Below are 26,228 nucleotides of genomic sequence, written 5' to 3' on the forward strand. Positions count from 1 at the left end.
TCTCGCTTCGTTCAGAGTGGTTTTTCTCCTTGCACCAAGCGGTTGTTATTCTCGCCCAGCAGCAAGCAGCAGGAAGTGTCTCCATCCAGAGTTCCTTTTTTTGCAGTGCAGCAGAGTTCCATACTGCTTGTAAAGAAGCCTGTTTCCCGTTTGTCTCGGAATTAGCGCCGAGTGTCCTTTTTTGGCGAACTAGAAGATTGATCTTTGATCCCTCCCCGGAAAGTGTTCCAGGGGTGCGCCTCGCGAGTTAGAAGTTCCGTTTTTCAGTTTTCTACCTCCGCCGCGCCGCGTTCGGTTTTTTCGGCGTTTCCACCCGAGAGAGCGAGAGAAAGGGAAAAGAAGAGCGGAGAAATCCGTGTGAGAGAGAGAGAGAAAGTTGGCAATTTTGCGCTGAACGCGGAGAAAAGAAGAAACCCAATATTCGCTGGTTGCGAAGTGCAGAAGAAAGAGTATAGTTTCGAACGGGCAGCATAAAGGAAAAGCCGGAAGCCTTGTCCCGAAAATCGTGTCCGACCTGATTTTGGTGTGGATTAGTCGGCCGTTTTTTCTTTCATTTCTCCCCCTTTGCACGGTGAAAAGTGAATCGGAATTGAGTGAGTGTTGCCGCGAGTGGCGTTTCGTGTCAAAAGTAGTCCTAGAGCGGATTTCGATTTTTTTCCCTTAGCGACCGGAGATTTCCGAAACAGATTCTTCATCCAATATGTCGGAACGCGAGAACAACATCTACAAGGCCAAGCTGGCCGAACAGGCCGAGCGATACGACGGTAAGTGGAACCTATTTTTTCTTCCCCAATTCCGATTTTATTTTCCACATCCGTGCGTGATGTCAGTCAAAAATCCATGAGGAGAGTGGAGCTTTCTTCTTTTTCTTTGCGGTCATCATTTCCATTTTTCCCTTCCCGAGTCTTGGAAGTGATTCCCGATCGAAACTGCGGAATGTAGCCTAGGTGATAGATGTGGGAGGGCTAATCCGGACAGGTTCACTGCCAATGTGGATCAGCTTTTGTGGATTCTAGGGTTGTCCGGATCCGGATCGGCAATTTTTTTTTGGGATGATGGCAGGCGGAAAAAAGTTGACGGTTCTTGGAAGTAGTGGTTTGGCTGGAAGTGAGAAAAAAAGCTGAAGTCTTGCACCAATACAGACGAATCATTGGATGCATGGGTGTGTTGGTGAAAGCGGTACGATTTTATGTGGGGGTGTGTTGGTGTGGTTGGCTGGAAGTCGTGTGCGTTTGATGTGCAGGGCTGCCAAAAATTTGGAATTTGCGGGAGTCGTTTATTTTCGAGATTTCAATTAGAAACAGGTGTTCGGGGGGAATAGAATGTCTATGGAGATGGGATTCAACTGAATGTTGGGTTGTTTCAACGCAATTCCGTAGTTGAGCCCAAATATTCAAATTTAAGTAAATCTTGAAAACCCTGCATTATTTTTCAATCTGACGTCTGTACAAAAATAAACAAATCTCGGTTACTTTTTCAAATCGACGTAAGTAACTTTCATACGGTTTTGAGAAAATTAATTCAGAAGAATAACAACCTGTCTTCTAAAACTGTTTTAAAATGAATCACCTTTGTAATATTCGCGTTCAAAAACTATGGAGTTCCTATTATTTCACACGAGAGTTTTATGACAAAATAATAAGCCGTTTTATTCAGTTACTTGCGACGTTTTTCTACCAGTGTAAAATCGACTCAAGTAGTGTTTTGTTTTGATTCGTGGTTAAGTCACTTTATCTCTCCATACAACGGAGCGGTGAAAGTAGCGGATAGGTTGCGAAAGTTGAAAATCTGAATTACGTCGTTTTGTAAATCAGAAAATTAAACGTTCTAAAAGTGAAAAATCAAGTTTGTTTAGAGTGGAACTTGTATAGTAGGGTCTTAAACCCTGTCCCAATTTTAGTGCCAACCGCTTCAGTTTAGGCCAAAAGCACAAATTTTGGGTGTATTTTGTTTTCCGTGTCTGCCGAAATGTCCAGGCCCATGGCAAGGGACGACTTCTAGCGTAGTCAACGTCTCGATGTGTTTACCCCATTTTCGGGTAAATTGAATCGAGAGTGCAATCATAATGCGAAGTTTTGTTTAATGTTTATGATCCGTCCGTAATCGAACAAGCGTCGCAATAAAATAACTGATTGGCTTGGAGGCATGCAAGATGCCTATAAATGTTTGCTCTATTTCCAAAACCATTGAAATATTGAATGTGCTTCAACTATTCGGCACATTATATTAGCTGATTCAACGATAGCAAAGATTGATAACCAAACCATAACAAACAATTAAACAAAGCAATGGTCTTTATTTTCACAGTTGTCACAACTGACAGTGGGCGATATTCAATTATTGCCCGGGACATCCTGGCTACGAAGAGCACTGTGTATCGATATATGGGTGTCTAGGGCCTGGAAATGTCAGATAGGAACAACCCCAGTGTTAAAACTCAAACCCCTGTGGTGTTTTTGTCGACTAAGCGAACGTCAAACATGATCAAAAGTGTCAAGGTTCATTTATGAACTCAATTTTTAAATAAAAGTTTAAATTTTATATAGCCGTTATTTGAGCCGGAAAAAATGCTTAAGTAGTTGCAGTAGCATGGTCTTTCGTGTTATTAAATAAAAACAAGATTTCATTAAATATTATAAGACCCTGTTTCACGTAGGATTGACAAACTAATTTTATTCACTCTTCTGACTTACGGCTTTTTGAATAAGTTTTCCAGAATTATGTCCTGTGCGCTCTTTACTCAGTGTTTACACCCCACTGTATACAAACCCTACGTTTGCAAAGCGACTAAACTATCATAATCGCTACATACGCTTATAGTAGAAAGACCTATGTGCAGAATCAAATCATAAAATTCATATCAGTAGATACTTCATACTGTTTCTGAATCTTTAAACATGTTGGAAATCAAGAGATTCGGATTCGCACAGCTGACGGGCGAATCAATGTGGAACATCATCTGTATTTGGTTTTACACTCAGGCAAATGGACTATCGATAAACATAGGAACCCCTTATGAAAATTCGCCACAAGGAATCGGGTGGAAATTCATAAATTTGCCTTATGAAACCGAAATTTGAAAACAAAAATAGTTTTCGCGGCAACCTGGAATCGAATCAAGGACCTTGCGATCGATAGACTCGTACGTACACCCCGCGCCTATCGACGCCTTGGAGTGGAATGATGCTAAAACGATACATAAAGCGTTCGTATTGCGATAATCGTTCCATCTTTCATAAGGCAAAAAGTATGAATTTCGATAGTCCAGTTCGCTGCGTGTAGGCAATATCTCTCACAAATCTCGCGTAACAATTTTAAAGCGCCAATGATCAAATTGTAAACGAATCTGATTTTTATACCATTCGATAGTATCTCCCAACACCCAGAAATTATGTAAACACTGCCAACATAATCATAAAGCTTATCTTTAATGTCCGCTTCTTTCCAAATTTTTCACTGCCCCTCTGTTTAAAACTAATTACGGTTTGTCGGATCGCTCCATAAAAAAAACGAAACATTTCGCTATCATTGGCCTTAGCATGGTGGGATGCCAATGACTCTTTCTTGCTCATTCGTCAGCTTCCGCGAATCTCTTATAAAGGATCACTAGTTTCTATAGGCCTTTTTACATGACGTTTCAAATAAGCTGATCTCGAAGCAAACAAATGCAAACACGAATCTGTCACAAGAAAAGGCCTACCAGGTACCCCCGTTGGTTTGACCACATTTAATCTGAATGGCCGGTACGCTGATCATAAGTACTGTGCAAAAGGATAGGACAAGAAACGGTCAAGGAATGATTCCGCTACCGAAATTACTTTAGCTGTACGCAGCTGAGAAGTAGAGCTGATTTCATAACGTCGGTAACGCCTGCCATACAAATCAAAGGGAGCTGTCACTTTTCCGAACGGAAAAATGTGGCGCTCAATTATTCCGCAAGTAAAAGTGACATTTCGCTCAAACTGAATCAGCTGTCAAAATTACTTTGGTAAAAAGGAGAAATTTTACTTGAGTGATTTACGTTTCAGGTCCGTACTTGGCTGAACACTTTGATTTGTACCCCGCTAATTTGCACATCGTTCAGATTAAAAAAGGGTTCAAACGTCATTTAGCTCATGGAACAGAGTAAAGTGAAATGGAAAGCTATGGAACGGAGCGCAGAATCAAAACAAAACAGTGAAAGAGGTAACCAGAACCACGTTGCTAGGGTGATTAGATGTTCAAATTAAAAACGAACCATGATGGTTTGCATAAGGTACCGTTCAAATTAGCGGGGTTGCACGGTATTTCAAAGCAAGTCTAGCATGTATGTATTTTCAATGGAAGGTCTCTAGTGTCACTTTTTCATTCTTCTGTCTGTAATGATGCTATGATGCTAAATCTCCAGGAAAAAAAAAAACTTCAAGAAACACTCACACAACTATTGCACAGATTCTTTAGAAATGTCTTCTCAGATTTCTCCAAGGGGTAGGTACGTATCATAGCTGGACAATCCTTAATATCCGTAAGACATGGCAAACTCCTGCACTGGCGGGACTCTAAATCACAATCCATACAGAAAAAAATCTACGCATTGATGAAGTGTAGATCTACCAAAAGTAAAAAAATACAATAAAAATTAGAAAATACAACAAAAATTAGCTACTGTAACCGAAATGAAGTGTGTCAATGAAAAGCTCAGGAACAGTTCTACACTCAGGCAAATACATTAACGAATTTCAATAACTTTCCCTCATGAAGCATTGAAGAATCTACAGAAGCCGATTTCAGAAGGCTAATATGGGTTAGCAACATGGACATTTTTTAGTTTTGTGGATCGTATGCTAGAAACATTGCGGACGTTTTTATTTTGCAAAGTTATCAGCGAAAGAGAAGTTCGATGAAGTCCGATAAGCCCTTTTGAAGGAACAGTATTGAATTATGACACAATTTCTGTACATTAAACGCGTTCAGAAATAGGTATTGTTCGCATAGTTTTTGATAAAGCGGTGAAAGTCAGCTTTATGTTACAACTGATGTACACCACTGTTCACGGTATCTTTTTCTTTTTGAAATCACGTCTACACTACTTTTCTGTCTAGTGTTGTTCTACGAGCGTCTTTATTACTGATTAGCAGAGCAGAGAGCTTTCTCGGTCAAAGTTGTCATTTTTGTGACAGAAACGATTTTAGCTATATCTCGAAAACTTATTCAAATAGTTTCAAGTCAGAAAAGTGAACAAACTTTATCGATCCTACGTGTTTCGCAGACGAAATTCTACACGTTCCGCTCTCACCCAACTAGATTTTTCACTTTTAGAACGTTTCGTTCGGGAATTACAAAACGGCGTGTAAGTAAGAATTTCAACTTTCGCAACCCAATCACTACTTTCTCCGCTCCGTTGTATGGAGAGACAAAGTGACTTAACCACGAATCAAAACAAAACACTACTTGAGCCGATTTTACACTGGAAGGAAAACGAAAATGAATGAATGAATGAATGAAACGGCTTACCAATTTGTTTTATTTATTTTTGTAGAAAATAATAGAAACTACCTAGTTTTTGAACGTGAGCTGATTGTATGCAAAATTTAAGCGATGTACACGGCAAAAAAGGTGATTCATTTTACAGTTTTAGAAGACAGGTTGTGATTCTTCTTAATTAATTTTGTCAAAACCGTATGAAAGTTACTTATATAGATTTGAAAAAGTAATCGAGATATGGACTTCATATCCAGGAAAGCCATGGTAACTTCTAACTAAAGATGCTGAGCTGTTCTCGAGTATTAATAGATTTTATATCTATTTGATAAGAAAATCTTTGCTCAATTCAAATTGATCCATATCTGTAACTAATCTAATATCCATAACAGTCGCCCCTGCTCTTACGCCTCTAACATAGTTCGATGCGTCGTTTGGAAGATTGACAGCGATTTGGAAGGCATGATTAAGGCATTTCAAGCTGCTATGGACCAATGCACGAGTTCACTTATTTGACGTTTGAGCGGTCCTGAATTCACTAGTTGCCAGGGTCACGTAAATAACACGGCACCGCTCAAACGTCAAATAGTGAAAATACGTCGGTCCATGGTAAGGCCTTAATCAAATTACACATATTCAAATGGTTGATTAAGGCTTGTTTAAAGCTAGCAGGAAAACTTTGACATACATATCTTGCGTTGAATATCCTTACGTTGTAACTGCAGTGATCGATTTGCTCTTTCGCTAACAGCCTAACCAAGCAATTGTTTTCGATTGCTTGTTTTGTTTAAGTAGTCTGGCATTGTAAAATTTAATAAAAATTATTTGAGTAGAAGGAAAGGAGAAAACAATGAAGAGTAATTAATAGTGCCAAGATTTTTCCTAGAAAAATCTTCCCTATGCAAGCTGCTGCAGAAACTCGCGTATCAACTCACTGTAATTTGCTTCTGACCTTATGTTTATGATGTGGCTGATATCATATTGACACTGGAGAATGAGTGGTGTGAGGAAAAGGGTTCCTATTTTAGCTTATCGTCTGCACAAATTTCAATAAGCTTTTTTCAAGAGCCGATTCAAATAAGCTGATCCTAAAGTTTACGCACCGATCCCAAATTCTCTAGGAATCTTCTTTACAAATTCTCTTCCAACTGGAAACTGGACAAAACCTGCTGCTCGAACCGTGTGGCATGTCTTTGTTTCAAATACACCCGATTCTGTTTTTGCACGGGGGATGCGTACCGTGCAAAAAAAGTTTTCAGTTCAAAATTTCAAAAACCGTGCAAAAAAAGTAACACCATTTCTCAACGTTTCATGCAAAAATAAGGTTTTGGCGAAAAAAATGTATGGAAACTTTTTTTGCACGGCCGTGTAAAAAAATCCGAATCGGGTGTAACGTGGACGTTATCACAAGGCTAAGGAAGTAATAATTCATGCTTGGAAAGCAACTTGATAACTGTAAAATTATTGTCAATCGATGTTTGGCCAAAATCTGAGAAATCCAAGTAACGATAAAGATAATTAAATTTCTAAATGATGATTTATGATTTTCGCCACAACCTAAAGATACGGTTTACACATTTTGTTACCAATTGCTTTCAGGACGAGGAATCAGAAATTTGCGCCAGGATGAAATACTGGCAACCATGCCTTGCCTACCTGTCAACCTAATGCATGTCTCCTCGTCAATGTTCAAGCTTCATCATAAGCTTCTCATTAGCATCTGCATATCATAAAAAAGCATGGCAACTCCATCACTGCAATTTGTACCTGACATTTACCTAACGCTGCATTTTCCCGACTATCCTCTTACATCAGTATTAAGTTTCCTAGAAATGTGCACTCTGTTTAGGAACAAAACCGGAGCATCACCTTGACATTAATGATGTGTTCCCGCTTCTTCCCGTCCTGGAACCGATGCGAACCATCTAGAAACCATGATTCCTACCGGTGAACCATGTGACACTAGAAACTACCGTTGTTTGCCTTAGCCATGTGGGGGCTACGTGCAAAACCTGAGAGACGAAAAAGAATGAAGAATTTTGCGTTTTTACTTCATTGCGGTGCGAAATTTGCTTACCTTTTTCTCGTCTTACTCTCTCTCTTTCTTTGCTATCTGGAGGAATCTGTGCCGCTACAGCACAAACACAATCATTCCGATTCCTGCTCCAAGCAAAGAAGGCCTTCTAGCAATTATCGCTGCTATCGTTTCCTCGCGCGAATAATGAGCTGCTGCCTTATTTCGCAGAGAACGGGGTGTCCACGACAAGGAATCAAGCAAAATTTGCTTGAAATCACAGAAAATGTTGCAGTTTCTTGGAAAACGTTGGATCATCAATCATAACTCAAATACCGAGCTTCGGCTTATCAGTTGTGGGTACGCTTGTCGGCTTCGGTATTCGCGTTGTTCTGGTTCTACCTTTGTAGCGGTTATATCATTTTGTCAACCGCAACGCATTGCATCGCTTCCGGTGGCTTCCTTTTACCGCCCCGGCGCCGATTAGTCACAATTCTCATCTTCGCCCACCGGATTCGAAATGCGTCAAACGTTTGGCTGAAAACAGTCCGGTAGAGTTGTAGAGTAAATTGGGGCTAAACGAACAAATGTTATAAATGTCATGATGGTTCAAAATACTGTTCAAGTAAGAGTCACTTCAAATATTATAAAAATCTATTGAGATTTGGAAAAGTTCTGGCTATTTTGTTGATTTTAGACTAAAAAATTGTATTTTTCCGTCAAACATAGCATGGAATAAAATTAAAATAAAATGTATTTTTTTTATGCAAGGACCTTTTTAGGCGTATCATAAGCATGCCTTACGATGTATTAGTTTTTATATAAATGCAAAATTGTAGCCGATGTTTTGAAAATTCACTTATTATATTATGATATTTATTTCTTCATAATGCTTCTGGTATTATTATTTATTCCACTAAGATCAAACTTTTACCCCCATTACTCTACAGTTTGAATCATACTTCAAGATATTATTTGATTTGCAGTGAGTAGTTGTGCGTTTTGCACCCGTTATGCTCGAAATGTGTCATTTCGCCACAACGGTGGCGGAGATTCTCGTCGAGGATTTCAAAGCACCGCAAGCATAAGAGTTGCACCTTCTTCCACTACTGTCACGATGACGGCAGTGTTCCGCAAGCAGCCAGCACCACCAAACTCTGGTTGGTGATATTTTCGATTCTGCGCAGAAGCGATCTGTCGAGCGAAACCCATCAAGTCGATGATGGCGTGGTACTGGGCGAACACGGGCGAGAAAATTGTGACAGGATTTCCCGGGAAGGAAGTTCCACACACGTGGTGGAATCAGACCAGTTACTCAAAGCCATTGCAGGATCTTCCCTTGCTCACGAGTAGAGTCGATTGGCATAGCGACAGCTCCAATAAATTTCAATGAAGCTTTTCAGCTTTGCAGCTGCCGGTCGGAGTTTTTCAACCCACATCGATACTATTGCTTATCGATTCGAATACATGAAACACCAATCTTTCTCGGACGACGTCACTGAGTGATTTTCATCCTCATGAATAAGCAAACAGATTGGGGGGTGCACCAATCAAATGAAGAAAACTACGACCTCGGTGCGGATCGTCCTGGCGATTGCAACAAGAAATGAAGCCATCATTTTACTAACTTTGCGCCAGACGACAGGAGAAAAATTTCTTTCCGGCACAGTGCGAACAAGATATCCAAGTTTGAAACTGACATAATAAAATTTATGTCCAAAACGACCAAAGTTCGGTCGACTATGATGTGTGCGATGGAGCTGCTTCTGCTGGATGGTCGGTTGTGTAACTTCATGACACAGAGACGTGTGACAGGAGACAGGAGACGTAATTCTATCGGAAAGACGATTTTATTCGTCATACTGTTTTTTGACTCAAAATTGACAACTAATTATTAATAGCTAGAACTTTAAATCTTTTGGCCAACATTCAAACAAATTTCTTAAAAAATTAGCGTCCGTGACTTGATCAAACATAGGAGTGCCCAAGTTGTACTTTACCCTAGGTGCTGAGTAATCGGGTTGAGTGCGATGAATGATTGAGGAAAAAGCGCTTTGTTGAAAATCGAAGCTGTTTTGAGAAACAGCGGGGTTCAGATACAGATCCATTTTATCGTGATTCGTGATTCAATGTAAGTCAAAACTAGCACAATTTTTGAATCCTCGAAAACTTATTCAAACGAAAACCAATATTCGTTGTTATTGAACATAGCAACTGACGAATCGACTAACTTTATAAAGTTTATATGGAAATTTACAAACCGATGCAGTGGTTGGAAACATTTTTGTAACTTATAGTAGATGTAGCAATAGAAAAAAAATGTAAACAATTCAAACATGATTTAAAATGCTTTACAATATACGTCGTTTTGATAAATTAAGCTTGATTTTGAAGTTTTTCCATGCTCAAACTAAGTTACGGTTTCCCATATAATGCATCCCCTTTTGGTTTTTAATGAGGGGGGTCAATGAATGGTTTAAAAAAAAGCGGTTATCGGCTATTTTGAAAATCGAGTTTATAACGGTAAGTTTTATGATTATGTTAATTATAATGACAGCAGTTTTTTTCATTCAAAATCAAGAAAATTAACAGAAAAATGTATTCACTGCATTCTATTCCCTAACCGAAACACAGTGAACACATATTCATCGAAAAAATTTTAGTTTTGAACCGAAAAACTGCTTTTGAAGTTTCGATGATTACGATGAAGGAGTGTTGAAAATGAAAGTAACAAAACACCCGTTGCCGATGGCCCAAAATAACTGTACAAAAATGTTCTATTTTCCGCTGCATTTCCCGCATTTAGAGGCCTCAATGACACTACTGAATTAGAAAATTCATGCAACCAACATAGCTTGATGAGATTCACGTTTTTGAACTACTGTACTGAAAAGAGCCACGTAAGTTTCGCGAAATTCAAGCCTACTACTAAAGGGTGTCCAATTTGTACAAATTACCAGGAACTCAAAAGTGCTTATTTGAGGCTGATATTTTGTGCAACTAATATCGCATAGGGTCGATGTACCAATAGCCGCATAGCTAAGAACAAAAATTCGTATAAAATCGAAAAATAACGCTATCGTCATTATTTTTTCATCATCTGAAAGCTTTTTATCTTGGTTTTGTGGGAAAAATAGGGAAGGTGAACCGGTATTCGCCGTGTACCATTTATTCGCCACCCCGGATTATATACCGTTTTACGACATATATGGTTGCCAATTGTTTAGTGTTCGCTAAATTGCTTTAAGATGATACGGATACAATCTTGGAAATCGCAAAATTTTCTCGGAAAATAATAGAAAAAAATCATTTCACCATTTGCACCTATTTTTCGCCATGGTGTTCCTGATTCGCCACCCTTCATTAGAAATCAACGTAGGTGGCGAATTCAGGAACCGAAATTAAAATCGTGTCGAATACTGGTGCAAGTGGTCCAGTATTCGCCACCCCCATTTTTAATACAAAAACACAATTTCAGATTAGTTTTTAGATTTTTCCTGCTGAGCATGGATTGAAAGCTTTCGTTTAATGTATTGACAGTAACCAAAGGTGGTTTGATTTATGTATAAACAATATGTTTCCTTAGGGTGGCCAAAACTGGTACACTTCCCCTATGAAAACTACGAAAACTCAAATGTTTGCATTTATTATCCGTGTGCCACTATAGGAATACATGTGCCTATAGTAGCACTATTTCTAATTTCTGTTCCTATAGTAGCACTAGCATCACGGCGTTGGCAAAATACTTATCAAAACCATATTTTTACAAATCTTTTATATTTTTCCTTCAAAGTATAGATCAAAAGCTTTCGTTTGATGTAAAAAAGTTTGTAATTTATCAATTATTTCGTATAACTAAAAAAAGTTTCTCTCAGTAGTGCTACTATAGGAACAATAGGTTTACTATAGGAGCAAGGGAGCTCAAATTTTAAGCAAAACTAATTATTTCGATCATTTTTTGAACGAAATCAAGGCTGTGTATCAATGGTAGTTAGATAAATAGCTCCTGACCTTCATGTCAAAAAATGTTTTGAAAAGGTTTATAGCAAAACGGCCGTAAAAGGCCACTAGTGCGACTATAGGGGACTGTCTACTAAGGGAACACCGACCCTACTAGGTGAATTGTCAGAAAAAAAAAATCATGTTTGAAATTATTCTGATAAAAATTACATTGCTACTACATTACGAGGCTCATTTATAATCTCAATGTGACTGTTATGCGGTTATAATTACCAATGTGACAAAACAACTTGGTATTTTTTTCGAATTTTCTAGAACAATCTCACAGATTTTAGTAAGTTGATCGAAAGTATTTATCATTTGATGACTATCCATGGTATTAACTCCAATTTGTCAAAAATGTCGAATGTGACTGTTTTGCAGTTATGGGCAGTATAATACATGATAGATTTTCATAAAAAAGTGAAATTTTTCAATAGTATTTCAATACCCGATGAAGTATTTTTATTTGTTTTAAACATTTTTTATGATGGTATTTATAATACCAAAATGTGGTATTGACAACTGAACAATATCTAATTATGGTATGATACCAAAATATGGTATGCATAAAGTATTTCGAGTTATTTGTTCCTCCTCGGGCCAGGTTAACAAGTTAATCCTATGTTGTAGATATGTATGATTGCGTAGGAAATTAAACTTAAAGAATCAAGTTTAAATTATTTAAAATCCAACGAGATTTATTAACGATTCTATTATTTTCGAGGTTTCTCTGAGGCCTCCATCACAATAATGAACTTACAATTTATTTGCAAAATCTCCTTAAACTAGCTGTTAAGAGAAAATGAGACCCATATATTTTGAAGACAAATTATGCCTTTTATACTTGTTCTGAACAACATTCTTCAAACGTTCAAATTGTCCAGTTGTTGCTGACGATTTAGGATTGAGACTCGACCCTAAATCAACCCATCATAACTTGTAAGTAACTCTTTCCTAACCCGACCACTCGACCCCCAAGTGTTATCGATCCATCTGTCCTACATTGCGTTTTCCTGCAATCACTTCGGATTCAGCAAACCCCCCAAGAATGAATTAGGGAAAGTGCGACTGGCTCGCTATCCCTTTGCCTTAAAACATACTTTGGTTCTCTTTTGGCGATACCCTTGCATAGTTCATTATTCTGCATGCGGTTGGAAAGCAACGAATCTGCGCAACAATTATATTTCTTTTCGTCAAGTTGAGCATTGCAACACACACACACAGAAGTAGAATTACAACTTTTCTTCAAGTCAGAGTTCTTTTGATAATGAATCGAGGTCGGATGGAGTGGGGAAAGGTTTTAGTATTAGTGGAAGGACTAAATCGATGATTTATATATTCTTGCTTGTGGTTTTCTTTGTGTCTAGTTTAGGAATAAACAAGAGACTGCACCTACAATAGTGGCGTTACGTCCCAACTGGAACAGAGTCTGCTTTGAAACTTAGTGTTCTTATGAACACTGGCCACAGTTATTAACCTAGAGCTTACTTCGCCAAATGAACATTTTTGTGCGTGTATAACGTGTGACAAGTACAAAGATACTCGACGCGGGGAATTGAGAACATTTTCAATCCTCGACAGGTGAGATTCGAACCCATGACCATCAGCATGGCCTTGCTGAATAGATGCGCATTCAACGCTACGGCTTTTGGAAAATTCTTTCGAACATTTTTTTTAACTGTGTTTGATGGAACAAATGTCGGGAAAGCGGTTTGTTTCACGAATAAGCCAATTAGATGCGGAATGTCAAAATTAATCATGTCCTAAATTCCATTACATATCCTAGTACAAAAATGGTTTTCGTGCTTTACCATCATCATGTTTTATTCACATTGCCTGTTGACGTGAGTAAATCTTCAGGGATTTTACGCCACGGTAAATCGCACCCATTTGTTAGTTTATTTGTTTGCGAATAGAATGAGTGTGTAGTGGACGAATACTTCTCGCACTGTTTGTTACATAGAAGTCCGGTGAACCTAGTTCACCAATATGTGGAAACAGGTGTGCCACCTCTTGGGAATACTGACCCGCGTTGAAAATGGCATTTTGCTAGGCAAACGTTAATGAATTGTTGATGAATGAGACTTGCTGGGCCAGGGCCATTCGGTAATTCCACATATAAACTAGAGAATCCGGAATCGCAGAACGAGATTCTTGTTGGTAGCTAGAAGAAAAATGTGCCTTGCAAGGACCAATTATAGGCGCTAATCCAAAATTCATGCAATATAATTTAATGCCTTTTATCGATTGTCGGAACAAGAGCTTCGTGGATTGCGGAGCTGCTCGGCAAGAGAAGCAGGTCAGTAGACTTGGAATTAAGTTTTCAGACGCCACCACCGACCGGCACGTGCACCTTTGCGTGGGTGGCCATGTGCTCCCCATCTACTTCTCTTCTGTTTAACCCGACCCGTTTAATGTGGGCGATAACGACTACGGTCTTCTGCGTCTGGAATAACGAAAATTGATTCTAGCCGGTTGGGTTTCGTAGCTTTGTTTGGCTAACAAATTGTTTGTCCCCGATGACCCCGTATTCTCTGTGTAGCTCTGTTAGCTAGCTAGCCATCGAGAGTCCTCGTGTGTACGCGTGCCATATTTCAAGAGCCGTTTCCAATAGTGCTGGGCTGTGACGTAGCACCGCAATATGATTGATTGAGTTGTTGTCGGCGATTCGTTTCGAGCAACGACGGCCACAAATAGACCTATCGAGAGTAGGTATTGTTCTCCAGTTCAGCCGCGCACTATCGAATTCGTTTCCACCTCTGGACATCCCGCGCTATCAACAATCAACGCTTGATTCGATATATTGAATAGCATCGTTGAAGGTGAAAAATTTGACATATCACATCGTACTTGTATGGAACGAGAGACACAAGCACTAATTACTTACAACTTACTTGAATACAATTCTAAATGGCCAATGATCCAATGAATCCATTCGATAGCATCTCCCAATTAACTGTGCCATCGTTCTCAACATAATCATAAAACTTACGATCATAAACCCAATTTTGAAAACGGTCAATAACCACTTTTTTTTTCAAATCATTCATTCATTGGCCTTAATGATGAATGAACGATTAGCTCCATAAAGAGGGCCCGAAATCTGCAAATTTTGTAAACTCGGTTATTAATACTGAGAAATAGGAATTGAAAATGTAGTGCACAATATTCACAATATCGAATTTTCATGTCACCTTGCACTTTCTTACTACCTGTTCAGGAACTGCCGCGAGAGCCCAGAGCAAAACTTTTGCTCAACGCAAATCGTGACCAAGAAAATCCCACTTGGTTGGACGGGACAGATGATGGACCCCTCTCGTTCGTGCACTCAGTTTTGCAGCAGAAAGAGAAGAGGCAATGCGACGCGAGTGTATAATTCGCACAAATTGATTGTGTACATAACACCAATTTGGGCGTGAAGAATGTTCGAAAAATGACTGTGATGTACGGTTATTGGCGATGGAATGGAGGTTGATGGACGATGAGGAAGCATATTTAGCCGGTTTTTTGTGTACCGTAGATGTACGCGAAAAGGATCACTATAATCAAGTTTGGTATGGGGTGAGGTTTGACAAAGTATTGACAGATGAACTGAAATTTGAAAGCACTGTTCGATTGACAATTCATTATATAAATGACAAAAAAAACCAATTCGGGTGGGATTTGAAACACCGATTGTATATTTGCTACATCGGTGCCCTAACCAACTGAACCACAGATCAATGTACAGATGAGTGGAATAGAAAGCTCAATTGAAATAGGAAATTAGGATTGTTTTTAGGTCTTTATTATAACATGTCTAACAAATTGGCGCTAAAAATAGGATTGAAATTGCGTTCTGTACTGTTTTATTGATTACCTTCGTACAAATACCATCAGTGCACCAGATTCCGCTCATTTAAGGGAAGTCATGTGTTAAAACGTTTATTATAATATAACTATTGTGTCGATCAATACTATTTTTATGTAACAATGTAGCTCCAAATATAGGTAATCAATCGTCGGCAAAATAAAAAGAATTTGAAAAAATTGCATAAAAAATATTTAATAGCATTTATTACTGCAACTAAGTGTTCCTATTTCCGCTCACGGTAAACAGATTTTGTGACGAACTTACTAAAAAATGCATTTTTTCGAATTTTGTTTTTTATCCTGATATTTTTTGTGTTCAAACCATAGCTACTACTGCAATAAAGAAAGCTACTAAAATCGACATTTCCTTAAAATTTTGTTTAATTTTTTGCATGAGCGGTTATTGGAACACACAAAAATACCAAGTGACCCAATAACCGCTCACGAGGTATCGTGTATTATATATAAAGAATTATCTTATCAATTGAAAATAATGTCAGACGACCTCATTTGAAAGTTTTTAATATTGCTAGAATATATCCGTGCGAAAAATGTTGGTTTTTGACACGAAAAATAAATGTTTACACTAGTGAGCGGAAATAGGGACATGAGCGGATACTGGTGCACTGATGGTAGTGTTACAAAAATAGTACAAATTTTAGCCAAGTCCTAGGTCAGCATCAAACGTGAAAACCTTCTATTATGTCATACCTAAAAAAATGTACCAATGTAACGTTTATTTCTCTTTCTGCTGACATGAAAATCCAATAAAAATAAGTCTGACTTGTCTGTAGAATGCCATTTGATAAAGCATTGGTTGTCGACTTCTAGTTCTCTTTTGCTTTATTTACCGTACTGAACGCACCAAATTGCATTGCTCCGCCACTCCTCCGTCCACATCCGCCATATCGTCCAGTACCCAAAAAACTATAAGGGTACAGCCCTATGGGGTTGTACGAACTGGTGACGTAGGACTACGATGTTTTGTGTTATTGGCATGCAAAAATATAAAGCTGCTGCGGGGAGCCATTTAAGAATGGAAACAGTGGATGTCGGACACTTTGATGTTTTGGAGCTTTTGAGTCAAATATTAAAATAGTTGCATACTAACCACTGGTGAAATACGTTTTCTGATAGTGTTACATTCTTTGATAAATAAAGATTAGCATTATGCTGTTATTGCATCCCGACGGCACTGCAGCAGCGTCCTCGGAAACATCCTCTAATTGCCGTATTGTCAATTATTCGCAATACATCAATTATTGTATGCTGCTATGAGATGAATTAAGAAATTATAGCAAGTATGTGGTAAACACATTAGGGAATATTACACAATTAACTCTTTAAAACACATTTGTTGGCTCTGGAAAGGGCCGATTGAATTGTTGAATTTGCGTAACACGGACACATTTTGACGGCGCACTGGTTGCGTCCTCCTCGCCCGATGAGATTTGCGGTGCGGATGACGATGTGCGCTTCAACAAGCGGCTTTTGTCGATTTTCTTCAGCCATCTCGAACAAATTTGGGAATATTACACAATCAACTCTTTAAAACACATTTGTTGGCTCTGAAAAGGGCCGATTGAATTGTTGAATTTGCGTAACACGGACACACTTTGACGGCGCACTGGTTGCAATCCTCCTCGCCCGAAGAGATTTGCGGTGCGGATGACGATGTGCGCTTCAACAAGCGGCTTTGGTCGATTTTCTTCAGCCATCTCGTACAAACAGCTTGCCTCTGGTAGCGAGCAGCTGAGCAGGTTTGGAGGAGCTCTTACCAGCTCGAAAGCGAAAACAGAATGAAACCGAATTCAGCGAAGGAGGGATGCTTTATACCCTTAGAATAGCAGGTGATGCTCCTCCTTTCAAATTCTTCGTTTTCTTATCTGGGAAATAGGCTGTATGAAACTGATGTCTGGGTAAGGGATGTACAAGATGAACATTATGCTGTTATTGCATCCCGACGGCACTGCAGCAGCGTCCTCGGAAACATCCTAAAATAGCCGTTTTGTCAATTATTCGTAATAAATCAATTATTGTATGATGCTATGAGATGAATTAAGAGATTATAGCAAGTATGTGGTAAACAAATTAGGGAATATTACACAAATAACTCTGATATTAATTGGTGGCTCTGAAAAGAACCGTTTTGATTGGTGGGTCAAAGAGCTTTTACATGAACAATTATCCTAATAACTCTCTTGATATTAATTGGTGGCTCTGAAAAGAACCGTTTTATTTGGTGGCTCTGTAAAGAGCCGTTTTGTTTGGTGGGTCCAAGGGCTTTTACATGAAAAATTATCCTAATAACTCTCTTGATATTATTTGGTGGCTCTGAAAAGAGCCGTTTATTTTGTGGCTCTGAAAAGAGCCGTTTTGTTTGGTGGCTCTGAAAAGAGCCGTTTTATCGTTCATTCACCTGGTTCATATAATATACACGAGCAGGAGTGAGCGGAACACGGAAAGTGACCAATAGTTCACCACGATTGATCTGGATTTTCCGGTCCTTGAAAAGTTGTTGCAGTGGTGGTTGTCGATGCTTCTTCGGCGGATGTTTCTTCGGCGGATGCTTCTTCAACTGAAGCTTCGGTGGCGTTTCCTTATCGTTTATGAACGAAGCCAAAAGAGCGGCAATTTGCTGCTTGAAGTTGCAAGGAGCAAATCCGCTCTTCGATTTCGCTCGAGCCATTTTCTTCAAATGTTGTTCGGAGCGCTGATCACGATAGAATGAGGCATGGCAGGGTATGTGAGCTGCTTTTATAACTGGAACCAATCACTTAACGACCAATCACAAACCAGTAAGGGGAAAAGGCGGTTCCCCGCCGGTGACGATTGGTTGTGCATTAGGCACCAATCAGAAGCAGTGTAAGCTCCCTCTCTTGCTAGATGATTTCGTATTCTGGAGCGTGCTGTTTAACATTGCAATTTGATCTATTGTTCGTCATGTTTATCAATGAAGATGAACGATTCTCCATTTAGAATAATTTATAACGCGATATAGTAGAAAATATACCTCTGTTAATATATGATGTCTTCTTGGAAGGCCCCCTTCGTAAGCTTAAGAGAAGTAATATTCTTTGCTTGGCATATAAGATGTTAGAAATAAATAAAGTGGAAATCTTACTATAACTCTTTTACGCACATTTTGGTGGCCTGAAAAGGGCCGATGGCTTTCTTAGCTTCGATGCTGTCACAGATGAATATTAATGCAATATGTTATCAGTTGATTGTCAAACGGGGAATCCCCAACGCAAATATATAAATTTTAGCAAGCTATTTGCTTATGCGACGAACCAGCTGGATGTTTCGTGGCTTGGATGGCGCACAACAGCAACGGGCTGTGGATCGCCGGGCTTAAGTCGAAATCTGGAAACGTTATTCATGCATTATCATGAGAAATTGATCGAACATGAATAGTTGGAATGCTTGCCATTTACTAAATATTCTATAGTTAGCTATTGATAATCGATAGTTTTCTTTAATATGAAAGTAAATTTTTGATCCATGGGTACCAAAATTATGAAAATTGAAACATGTCGCAATTTTGTTACATGTGATAATTTTCATAATCGAAGTGCTCCCATAAAATATGGCAAATCAAAGACACTGTTGGATGTGCCACTCTAGTTTAAATTCGTTGTGAAATGTTGAGCACTCACCCCGACGGCACTGCAGCAGCGTCCACGAATAGTCTCAAATTGTCGTGCCATCAATTATTCATGACAAATTAAATTTTGTACGAAATTGTGAGATTGATTGAGGAATATAAGATGTAACAAGGTCGGAAATATTATTCTTTCAACTCTTTTCCACAAATTTGATGGCCCTGACAAGGGCCGATGGCTTTCTTAGCCTCGATGCGGTCACAGATAAATAGCACTGCGGGATTGATCAGTTGATTTCCATGGTCCGTGGATGGCGCACAACAGCAACGGGTAGTGGATCACCGGGCACAAGGCGAAATCTGGAAACCATGCTCACTCTTGAAATCTTGAGCGATTTCCACCGATCACCAGACGCTGGATCGCTAGCTTCAAATCAGCAGGTGCGGACGTCGCTGCGCAGGATCGTAGCAGCTCTTGCCAGCTCGGAAGTCGAAACGGAATGAAACCGAATCCAACGAAGGAAGCATGCTATATACCCTTAGATTAGCAGATTATGCTCCTCCCTTTCGTGCTCTTCTCTTTCTAATCGACCAATCTGGGAAATGCATATGTGCCAATAATGAGTTGGACTTAGAATTACTTGATAATTGCGAAAAATGATAATGCGTGAGAAATTGGTCGAACATGAATGAAAGGGTTGACAATTACTAAACATTCAATAGTTCGCTATTGATAATCAATAGTTTTCTTTAATATGAAGGTAAATTTTTGATCCATGGTGCCAAAATTATGAAAATTGTTCAATGGGAATTTCTTTTCAAAAGCATTCTAAACATGTCGCAATTTTGTTACATGTGATCATTTTCGTAATCGAAGTGTTCTCATAAAATATGGCAAATCAAAGACACTGTCGGAAATTCCACTCTAGTTTACAATCGTTATGAAATTTTGAGCACTCACCCCGACGGCACTGCAGCAGCGTCCACGAATAGTCTCAAATTGACGTGCCATCAATTATTCATAACAAATTAAATTTTGTACGAAGCTGCGAGATTGATTGAGGAATATAAGATGTAATAAGGTTGGAAATATTATTCCTTCAACTCTTTTCCACAAATATTATGGCCCTGACAAGGGCCGATGGCTTTCTTAGCCTCGATTCGGTTACAGATAAATAGCACTACGGGATGTTATCAGTTGATTGCCATGGTCAAACGGGGAATTTGCTTATACGACGAACCAGCTGAATGGTTCGTGACGTGGATGGCGCACAATAGCAACGGGTATTGGATCCCCGGGCACAAGTCGAAATCAGGAAACGATGCTCACTCTTGAAAGCTTGAGCGGTTTCACCAGTCCGACGCTCGATTAGCAGCATCTCCTCGGATCAGCAACTCTGGGGGCTTCTGGTTTCTGGTTCCTAACGGGCTTGCTTCTGGACCACCGATCACGAGTCGAAATCTGGGAGCGCGGATAAATTTGCAGCGGCGATGACGATGGCTTGGACGCTTCTCCGAGCAGCAGTAGTTTGCCGCTCGGAGAAGCGCCCAAGCCATCGTCATCGCCGCCGCAAATCAATCTTGCGTCTTCCTCTTCCGACGACACAAATTGGACTGTGACGCGGGTGCAAAAGCAAAGCGAGAATGACTCGCCCGACCGTGTTCACTGTCCGACCGCAAAAAGAAGACTGAGGGAAGAAGCAGGGACCCGTTTGCTTTTATAGTGGGAAGCGACACCGTCGAAAAGTGCTCGAACGTGATTGGTTGGATAAGAAAGGGGTCAAATTTTCAATAGTTTAACAACAAAATTCACTTATCGGATATATTACTAACGATGCGTAGATACATTTCTGATCGAATGATACTAAAATCGTAATAATTGGTTCATAAACAACTGAGTTATTAACGTTCAAAATCTCCCCTAATTTCGTTACATGTCTCATTTTCCGTACTTTTAAAGTGCACCCCAATATAGAAAACAAAGACGTAGTCCTACGTCAAAAATCAGTCGTCCAATGAATTCGGAGGGCCACTATCTCTGTTACCAGTACGTTTTTTTTTTTTCGAAACAACCTTTCTCCACCCTTGGCCGATGTGTATGTCTTTGTGTTGGTGGATATTAGGTCCCCACTGGGAATCGAAAATCAGCAATCGATTTCGGTTCTCGGTATCATTCGAGGCTAAAAATAAAATGTATTTCCAGAGTCGAAAGAATAGAACGAAAAAAAACCTCGGAGCCTAATGCCCGCGCGCTCATCGACATGTCGAAGGCCATCGATATGAGCTAGCTGGTTGCTTTTCCCTGCACTCTTTTTTATCTTTTGATAATAGACAACGTGAAAACATGAAGCTCAAACTTTGCATGTGCTTTGAACCGTGACAACGATTGTTCCCCATAACTTTTTAGCGAACCGCGTTTTCCCTGACAAGCAAAACAAGGTCATGAGCAATTATCACAGTTTTGCTTTCGCTTCGAATTGTTTGTCGCTTTTATTCTGCGAATGAAATAGAAAATTTATTTGCAGCAAGGCGTCTGAAACTGCAATCACCTTTTTTATTAGCTATAACTGAACACTGCAAACAAAACTAAGTAATTTTAATCAAATTTTATTAGTTGTGCCGTTCAATAGTCTAAAGTTAAAGACGTCAGGCTGTTTTTATCGATTATTGTTGATTTTTTACAGAAAGTTGTAAAATTTCATAGTGGCGTCTTTGTTTTGAGTAAATAGAAAGTATGACGAACGTCTTTGGATCTTAAAATCCTTGTCCTTAAGCATTATCATTACTTCTGTAGTCTGTAACAAATACCAGAGTTGAATTTGCAGAACATTAGTGAAGTTACCATCCCCCTTAAATCACTAAAACGCTTGTGTTTGAGATAGATAAAATAAAACTGCAAACTGACAACATATTCTGTTTCTGAGCTGCATACTATAGACAGCTGTTCCCGTCAAGCTATCTATCCATGAAAATGTTAATAGACAGTACCTCCGTCAGTGCATACGGTGAGTTTCGCTTTCGAAGGGCGTGTGTCTGATACCTGTAAGCTACTTTGTACAACTAAGTAGGTGTGCAGCAAAAAATAGAATAGATTCAGTACATTGAAGAATGCAGACGGGAGGGGTCATCCGAATGCTTACTAGTCCAGAACAAGTGGAGCGTGAGATTGTCACATGTTGGGATTGGTTTTCATTTTTGTTTATCAATAGGGGAATGAAAGCTAGATTACTTAAATATCTGTGATGAATATCTGGATCGTTTAAGAATAAGCGAATATGATAATGTTTGTAACAAACGAATACGCTTCACGACCATTGAAGATTCAAGACCACGTAATTAACAGAAGAAATGCTTAAAGACCATTGAAGGTATCTTAGGGGCGATCCATTAATTACATAAGTAATTTATTTTTAATGAATAACTATCAAATAACAAATTTTTACTGCTTTTTAGATATTATTTGATAATCTTGAATCTTAGAATCATTTGCTTTGAAATTTAATTGCATTTTACATTCATCCCGGGATTATCGAGATGTTAGAAATTATTTCTCAAATCCCGGGATTTTTGTCCCGTGATGGACACTCTAAGTACGCTGCTATCTGAAAGTAGAAACTTTTTCCAATGAACTACGAACAGCGGCGATACTGAACAAACATAGCTCGCTTTTTTCTCCAGAAAAAAAAAGTCATTGCAATTGTCATAAAGTTTGTCTCCAATAACCTGACTATCTATCGTCTGTACCATCTCCTATCTCGTTATTACAGCAACATATGATGGGTGGCAATGATATACGGATGGAATTGAGACAGCCTGAATATGACTGATAGCTAGGATGACGATATTATCTCTCGTCCCCTCCTATCTTTTGCTCTGTCTGCTAGCCTGGGATATTCCATGGAGATGAAGACCAAAAAGTGAACAACTGTCGCATCTCGCTCACAGGAGCAAACAGAACGAAATTATTAATTTTCTTCGGTAAAATGAAGCTTTTCAGTTGATTGAAACCAATTACTTAGGATGAGCTCTCGTCGTGCGAGCGATGGGAACCTTTTGCTGTCTCATTTCACTAATTAAAGTGAAACAATGCCCAGGACTGTCAACGTGTTCTATGAATCGGATTTTTTTCCGTTGAGAACAGTGGCTTTTGTGAGTTCTGAAAAATTTGTAAGCGCGCGGCACCATGGCGACAAGTTGCCTTGTGAAAATTCTCAACTGAAAATGAGAAGAATGGAATTTGACCTGGTTCTGTGTTGGGTAACTAGCAGAACCACCAGTATATTGCGGTTCCCTCGGTTCAACTGACCTTGTTTTGTTCTACACAACAGGACGACGGTGATGACGACGATGCTCGTTAATAATTCCAGGTTGACTCGAGTGGGATTTTCTTTCCCCCAAGGATTTTCTCCTACTTCAACTGTGTGGAAGGGGAGCTCGTTTACCGTAGCTTTCTGCGTTCTCGTTGTTCTACGGTGGTGTAGGATGTTGAAAGATATGCTATTGCTGCGCAGTGACAATTGGCACACCAGTGTACAATACGCGCTTGTGTAGGCGACGTCTTCGCACATTGCACAATGGTCCTAATTTCGTTTCGTCTGGATGCAGCAGTTGCGAAGAGTCGAATAACAAACCAATAAAAATGAAATAAACTGGTAATGGAATGAGTTTAACTTCGTTCCCAACCCCGCATGCCGGGTCGTATCCAAAGGGGTATTCCCGGTAAGCCTTTTTGTTCATTCTTCGTAGTAGATCCGCCCTCATTTGTCCTTTGATTTTTATCCCGTTAAAGCTCGTCTATGGGACGGTGCTATCATTTACCATAGTAGCTTGAGCTAAATCTAAAAATAGCTCGACCAAGCTTCGCTGCCAGCATTAGCATGGATAAGAACTTGACACTCGGTGACTCGGTGTGCTCTTGGACCCCTTGGTGTCGCTACCGTCTGCCTGCCAAAACGTTGTCGCGTCCGGATTACGTTGCTCCAGGGGAGTTCACTGTCGGTATGCAGACAGCTATCGTCACTTTTCGAATCATTCCCTGGAATTGCCGTCGTCGCCCGAGGACACCCACGTCACCGTGCTCGACAAATGGAAAGAAAATTGAGGTAATGAACGATGCTGTGGTATTAGGTTTCACCAGTGCGGTTCCTATTTGTCTTCTTCTTCTTCTTTTTGGCATTACGTCCCAACTGGGACAGAGCCTGCTTCTCAGCTTAGTGTTCTTATGAGCACTTCCACAGTTATTAACTGAGAGCTTTCTTTGCCGAATGACCATTTCTGCATGTGTATATCGTGTGGCAGGTACGAAGATACTCTATGCCCTGGGAATCGAGAAAATTTCCTTTACGAAAAGATCCTCGACCAGCGGGATTCGAACCCACGACCCTCAGCATGGTCATGCTGAATAGCTGCGCGTTTACCGCTACGGCTATCTGGGCCCCCTATTTGTCAGTTTTCTTTATTCCGAGGAGCCGTAGCTTTTAACAGTTGTAGTCCTTCTTCGGTGTTTTTATTAGAGAAGCCAAGAAGATACAACATAACAACGGCAGTTATTTTTCAAGCTTTCCGTGAAATGGAATGCAGAGAAACTCTCGTTGTCGCTATGAAAGTGGTTAAAAGACGTAGATAATTATGTTCCGTTTTATTCTAGTGCTAGCCAAAATCGCAGCATTTCTTGAAAGCCATAAATTTCATTGTGATATAGTTCGTAATCGTAAATCGTAGGAATTGCATAAGTCATCGACAGACATTTAATTATTATTAAAGCCTTAAAGTTGAAGTGATGGTCAAAAACACACGTGCTCAGGTGGTCATTTCTATTGGATATTCAACTCTTACTAATGACGAACGTTATTCTAAGCGCACTGCCAGGGCTGGTAGCAGGTCTTTCTTTTAGACTCGATCTCTATTTTCAACGGAAAACCTCTGAATTTTCTATTTTAATCAAAAGTGGCCTTAGAGACCACTTTTTTCATTATTCTGCTTGCACTGGATTCTGCTGATAAATTCAAGAAGTTCCAGAGAAAACTTTAGACTATCACACGAGTATTTCAAAAGGTATTCCAAGAATTGCTTCTAAGATTCCTCGAGAAAAAGCTTCAGGAATTCGTCTAGTGATTTATGCATATATTCCTCTTCTTCTTGGCATTTACGTCCTCACTGGGGCAGAGCCTGCTTCTCAGCGTAGTGTTCTTATGAGCATTTCCACAGTTATTAACTGAAAGTTTTCTTTGCCAAAGTTGCCATTTTCGCATAAGTATATCGTGTGGCCGGGATTCGAACCCAGACACCTTCAGCATGGCTTTGCTTTGAAGCCGCGGAATCTAACCACTCGAATAAGGAAGGCCGCCCTGCAGATATTTCTTCTGGCATAATTTCAGGGACACCTGCTTCAGAAATTTCTCTAGTGATTACTCCACAAAATATATATATATAAAATCTTCAAGTGATGCTTGGAGAATTTGCTCTGTGGAATCACTCCAACGCTTCTACTTCCTGTAATTTCCACATGGATTACTGTGCAAATTTTCCCAGAAACAGTCTCAGTATTTCCTCCAGTATTGCTACAGGAATAATCCAAATAGATTAATTCTGGAGTTTTTAGACAATTGGGTGAAAGATTTTTACAGGAAGATCTACATGATTTCCTACACCAATTGTTCTAGGTTATCATTACAAGCTTTCCCATGTGAACTTTTTCAAGATTTTATCTACATGGAATTGCTCCAAAAATTCGTCCATGGATTATTCGAGGAAATCTCCTACATGCCCACTTGATTTAGCTGGCATAAATAAGAATGCAAAATTGGTTTCGGTCGAAAGAGCACTCAAACGTAATCAAAAATAGGGGTAAATATGTTAAATACTTTTCCAGGTATTCCTCAATGGATTCGAACTGAGATTCCTCATCCAATATGTCTAGGCTAAGAATTTCCTTAACTTTTCAACCACGGATTACTCCTGTAGTTCTTCCAAACAATGTTTCGGATTAAACAAATTCAGGATGAATTCTACAAGATACCTAAAACGAAACTCTTGAAGAGGGTTCAAACTTTAAATTTCTTTTTGTTTTCTTGGATCCAGAGGCGTCGCGTGGTCTAATTATCAACCTGTGCACTTCAGATTTAGTGTCATATTATTTTTGCATTATTGGGTTCGAACCATTTTTTTAAAGTTATTAAAAATGTGTAACCACTGGCTATTAAACTTCGTTTTCAAATATAATTTTCATCCGATCTCTCAGTTGATCCAAAATATTTAAGATTTTATGTGCTTAGTTTGATTTATCAACTCAACCAA

At 39.4% G+C, this 26,228-nt stretch overlaps 1 protein-coding gene across 1 annotated transcript in view; it reads left to right on the forward strand.

Annotated features, from left to right (window-relative positions):
- LOC5574404 (14-3-3 protein epsilon) overlaps nucleotides 1-26,228 on the forward strand; it is a 64,962-nt gene continuing 38,734 nt past the window's right edge. Inside the window, exons 1-2 of the mRNA XM_001655061.2 lie at nucleotides 1-593; nucleotides 665-764. Coding sequence (XP_001655111.1) covers nucleotides 701-764 — 64 coding nt within the window. The 5' untranslated portion in view covers nucleotides 1-593; nucleotides 665-700. The remainder of the gene's footprint in view (nucleotides 594-664; nucleotides 765-26,228) is intronic.

This window comes from Aedes aegypti, chromosome 3, assembly GCF_002204515.2.
Source record: "Aedes aegypti strain LVP_AGWG chromosome 3, AaegL5.0 Primary Assembly, whole genome shotgun sequence".
In the NCBI taxonomy this organism is placed as follows: domain Eukaryota; kingdom Metazoa; phylum Arthropoda; class Insecta; order Diptera; family Culicidae; genus Aedes; species Aedes aegypti.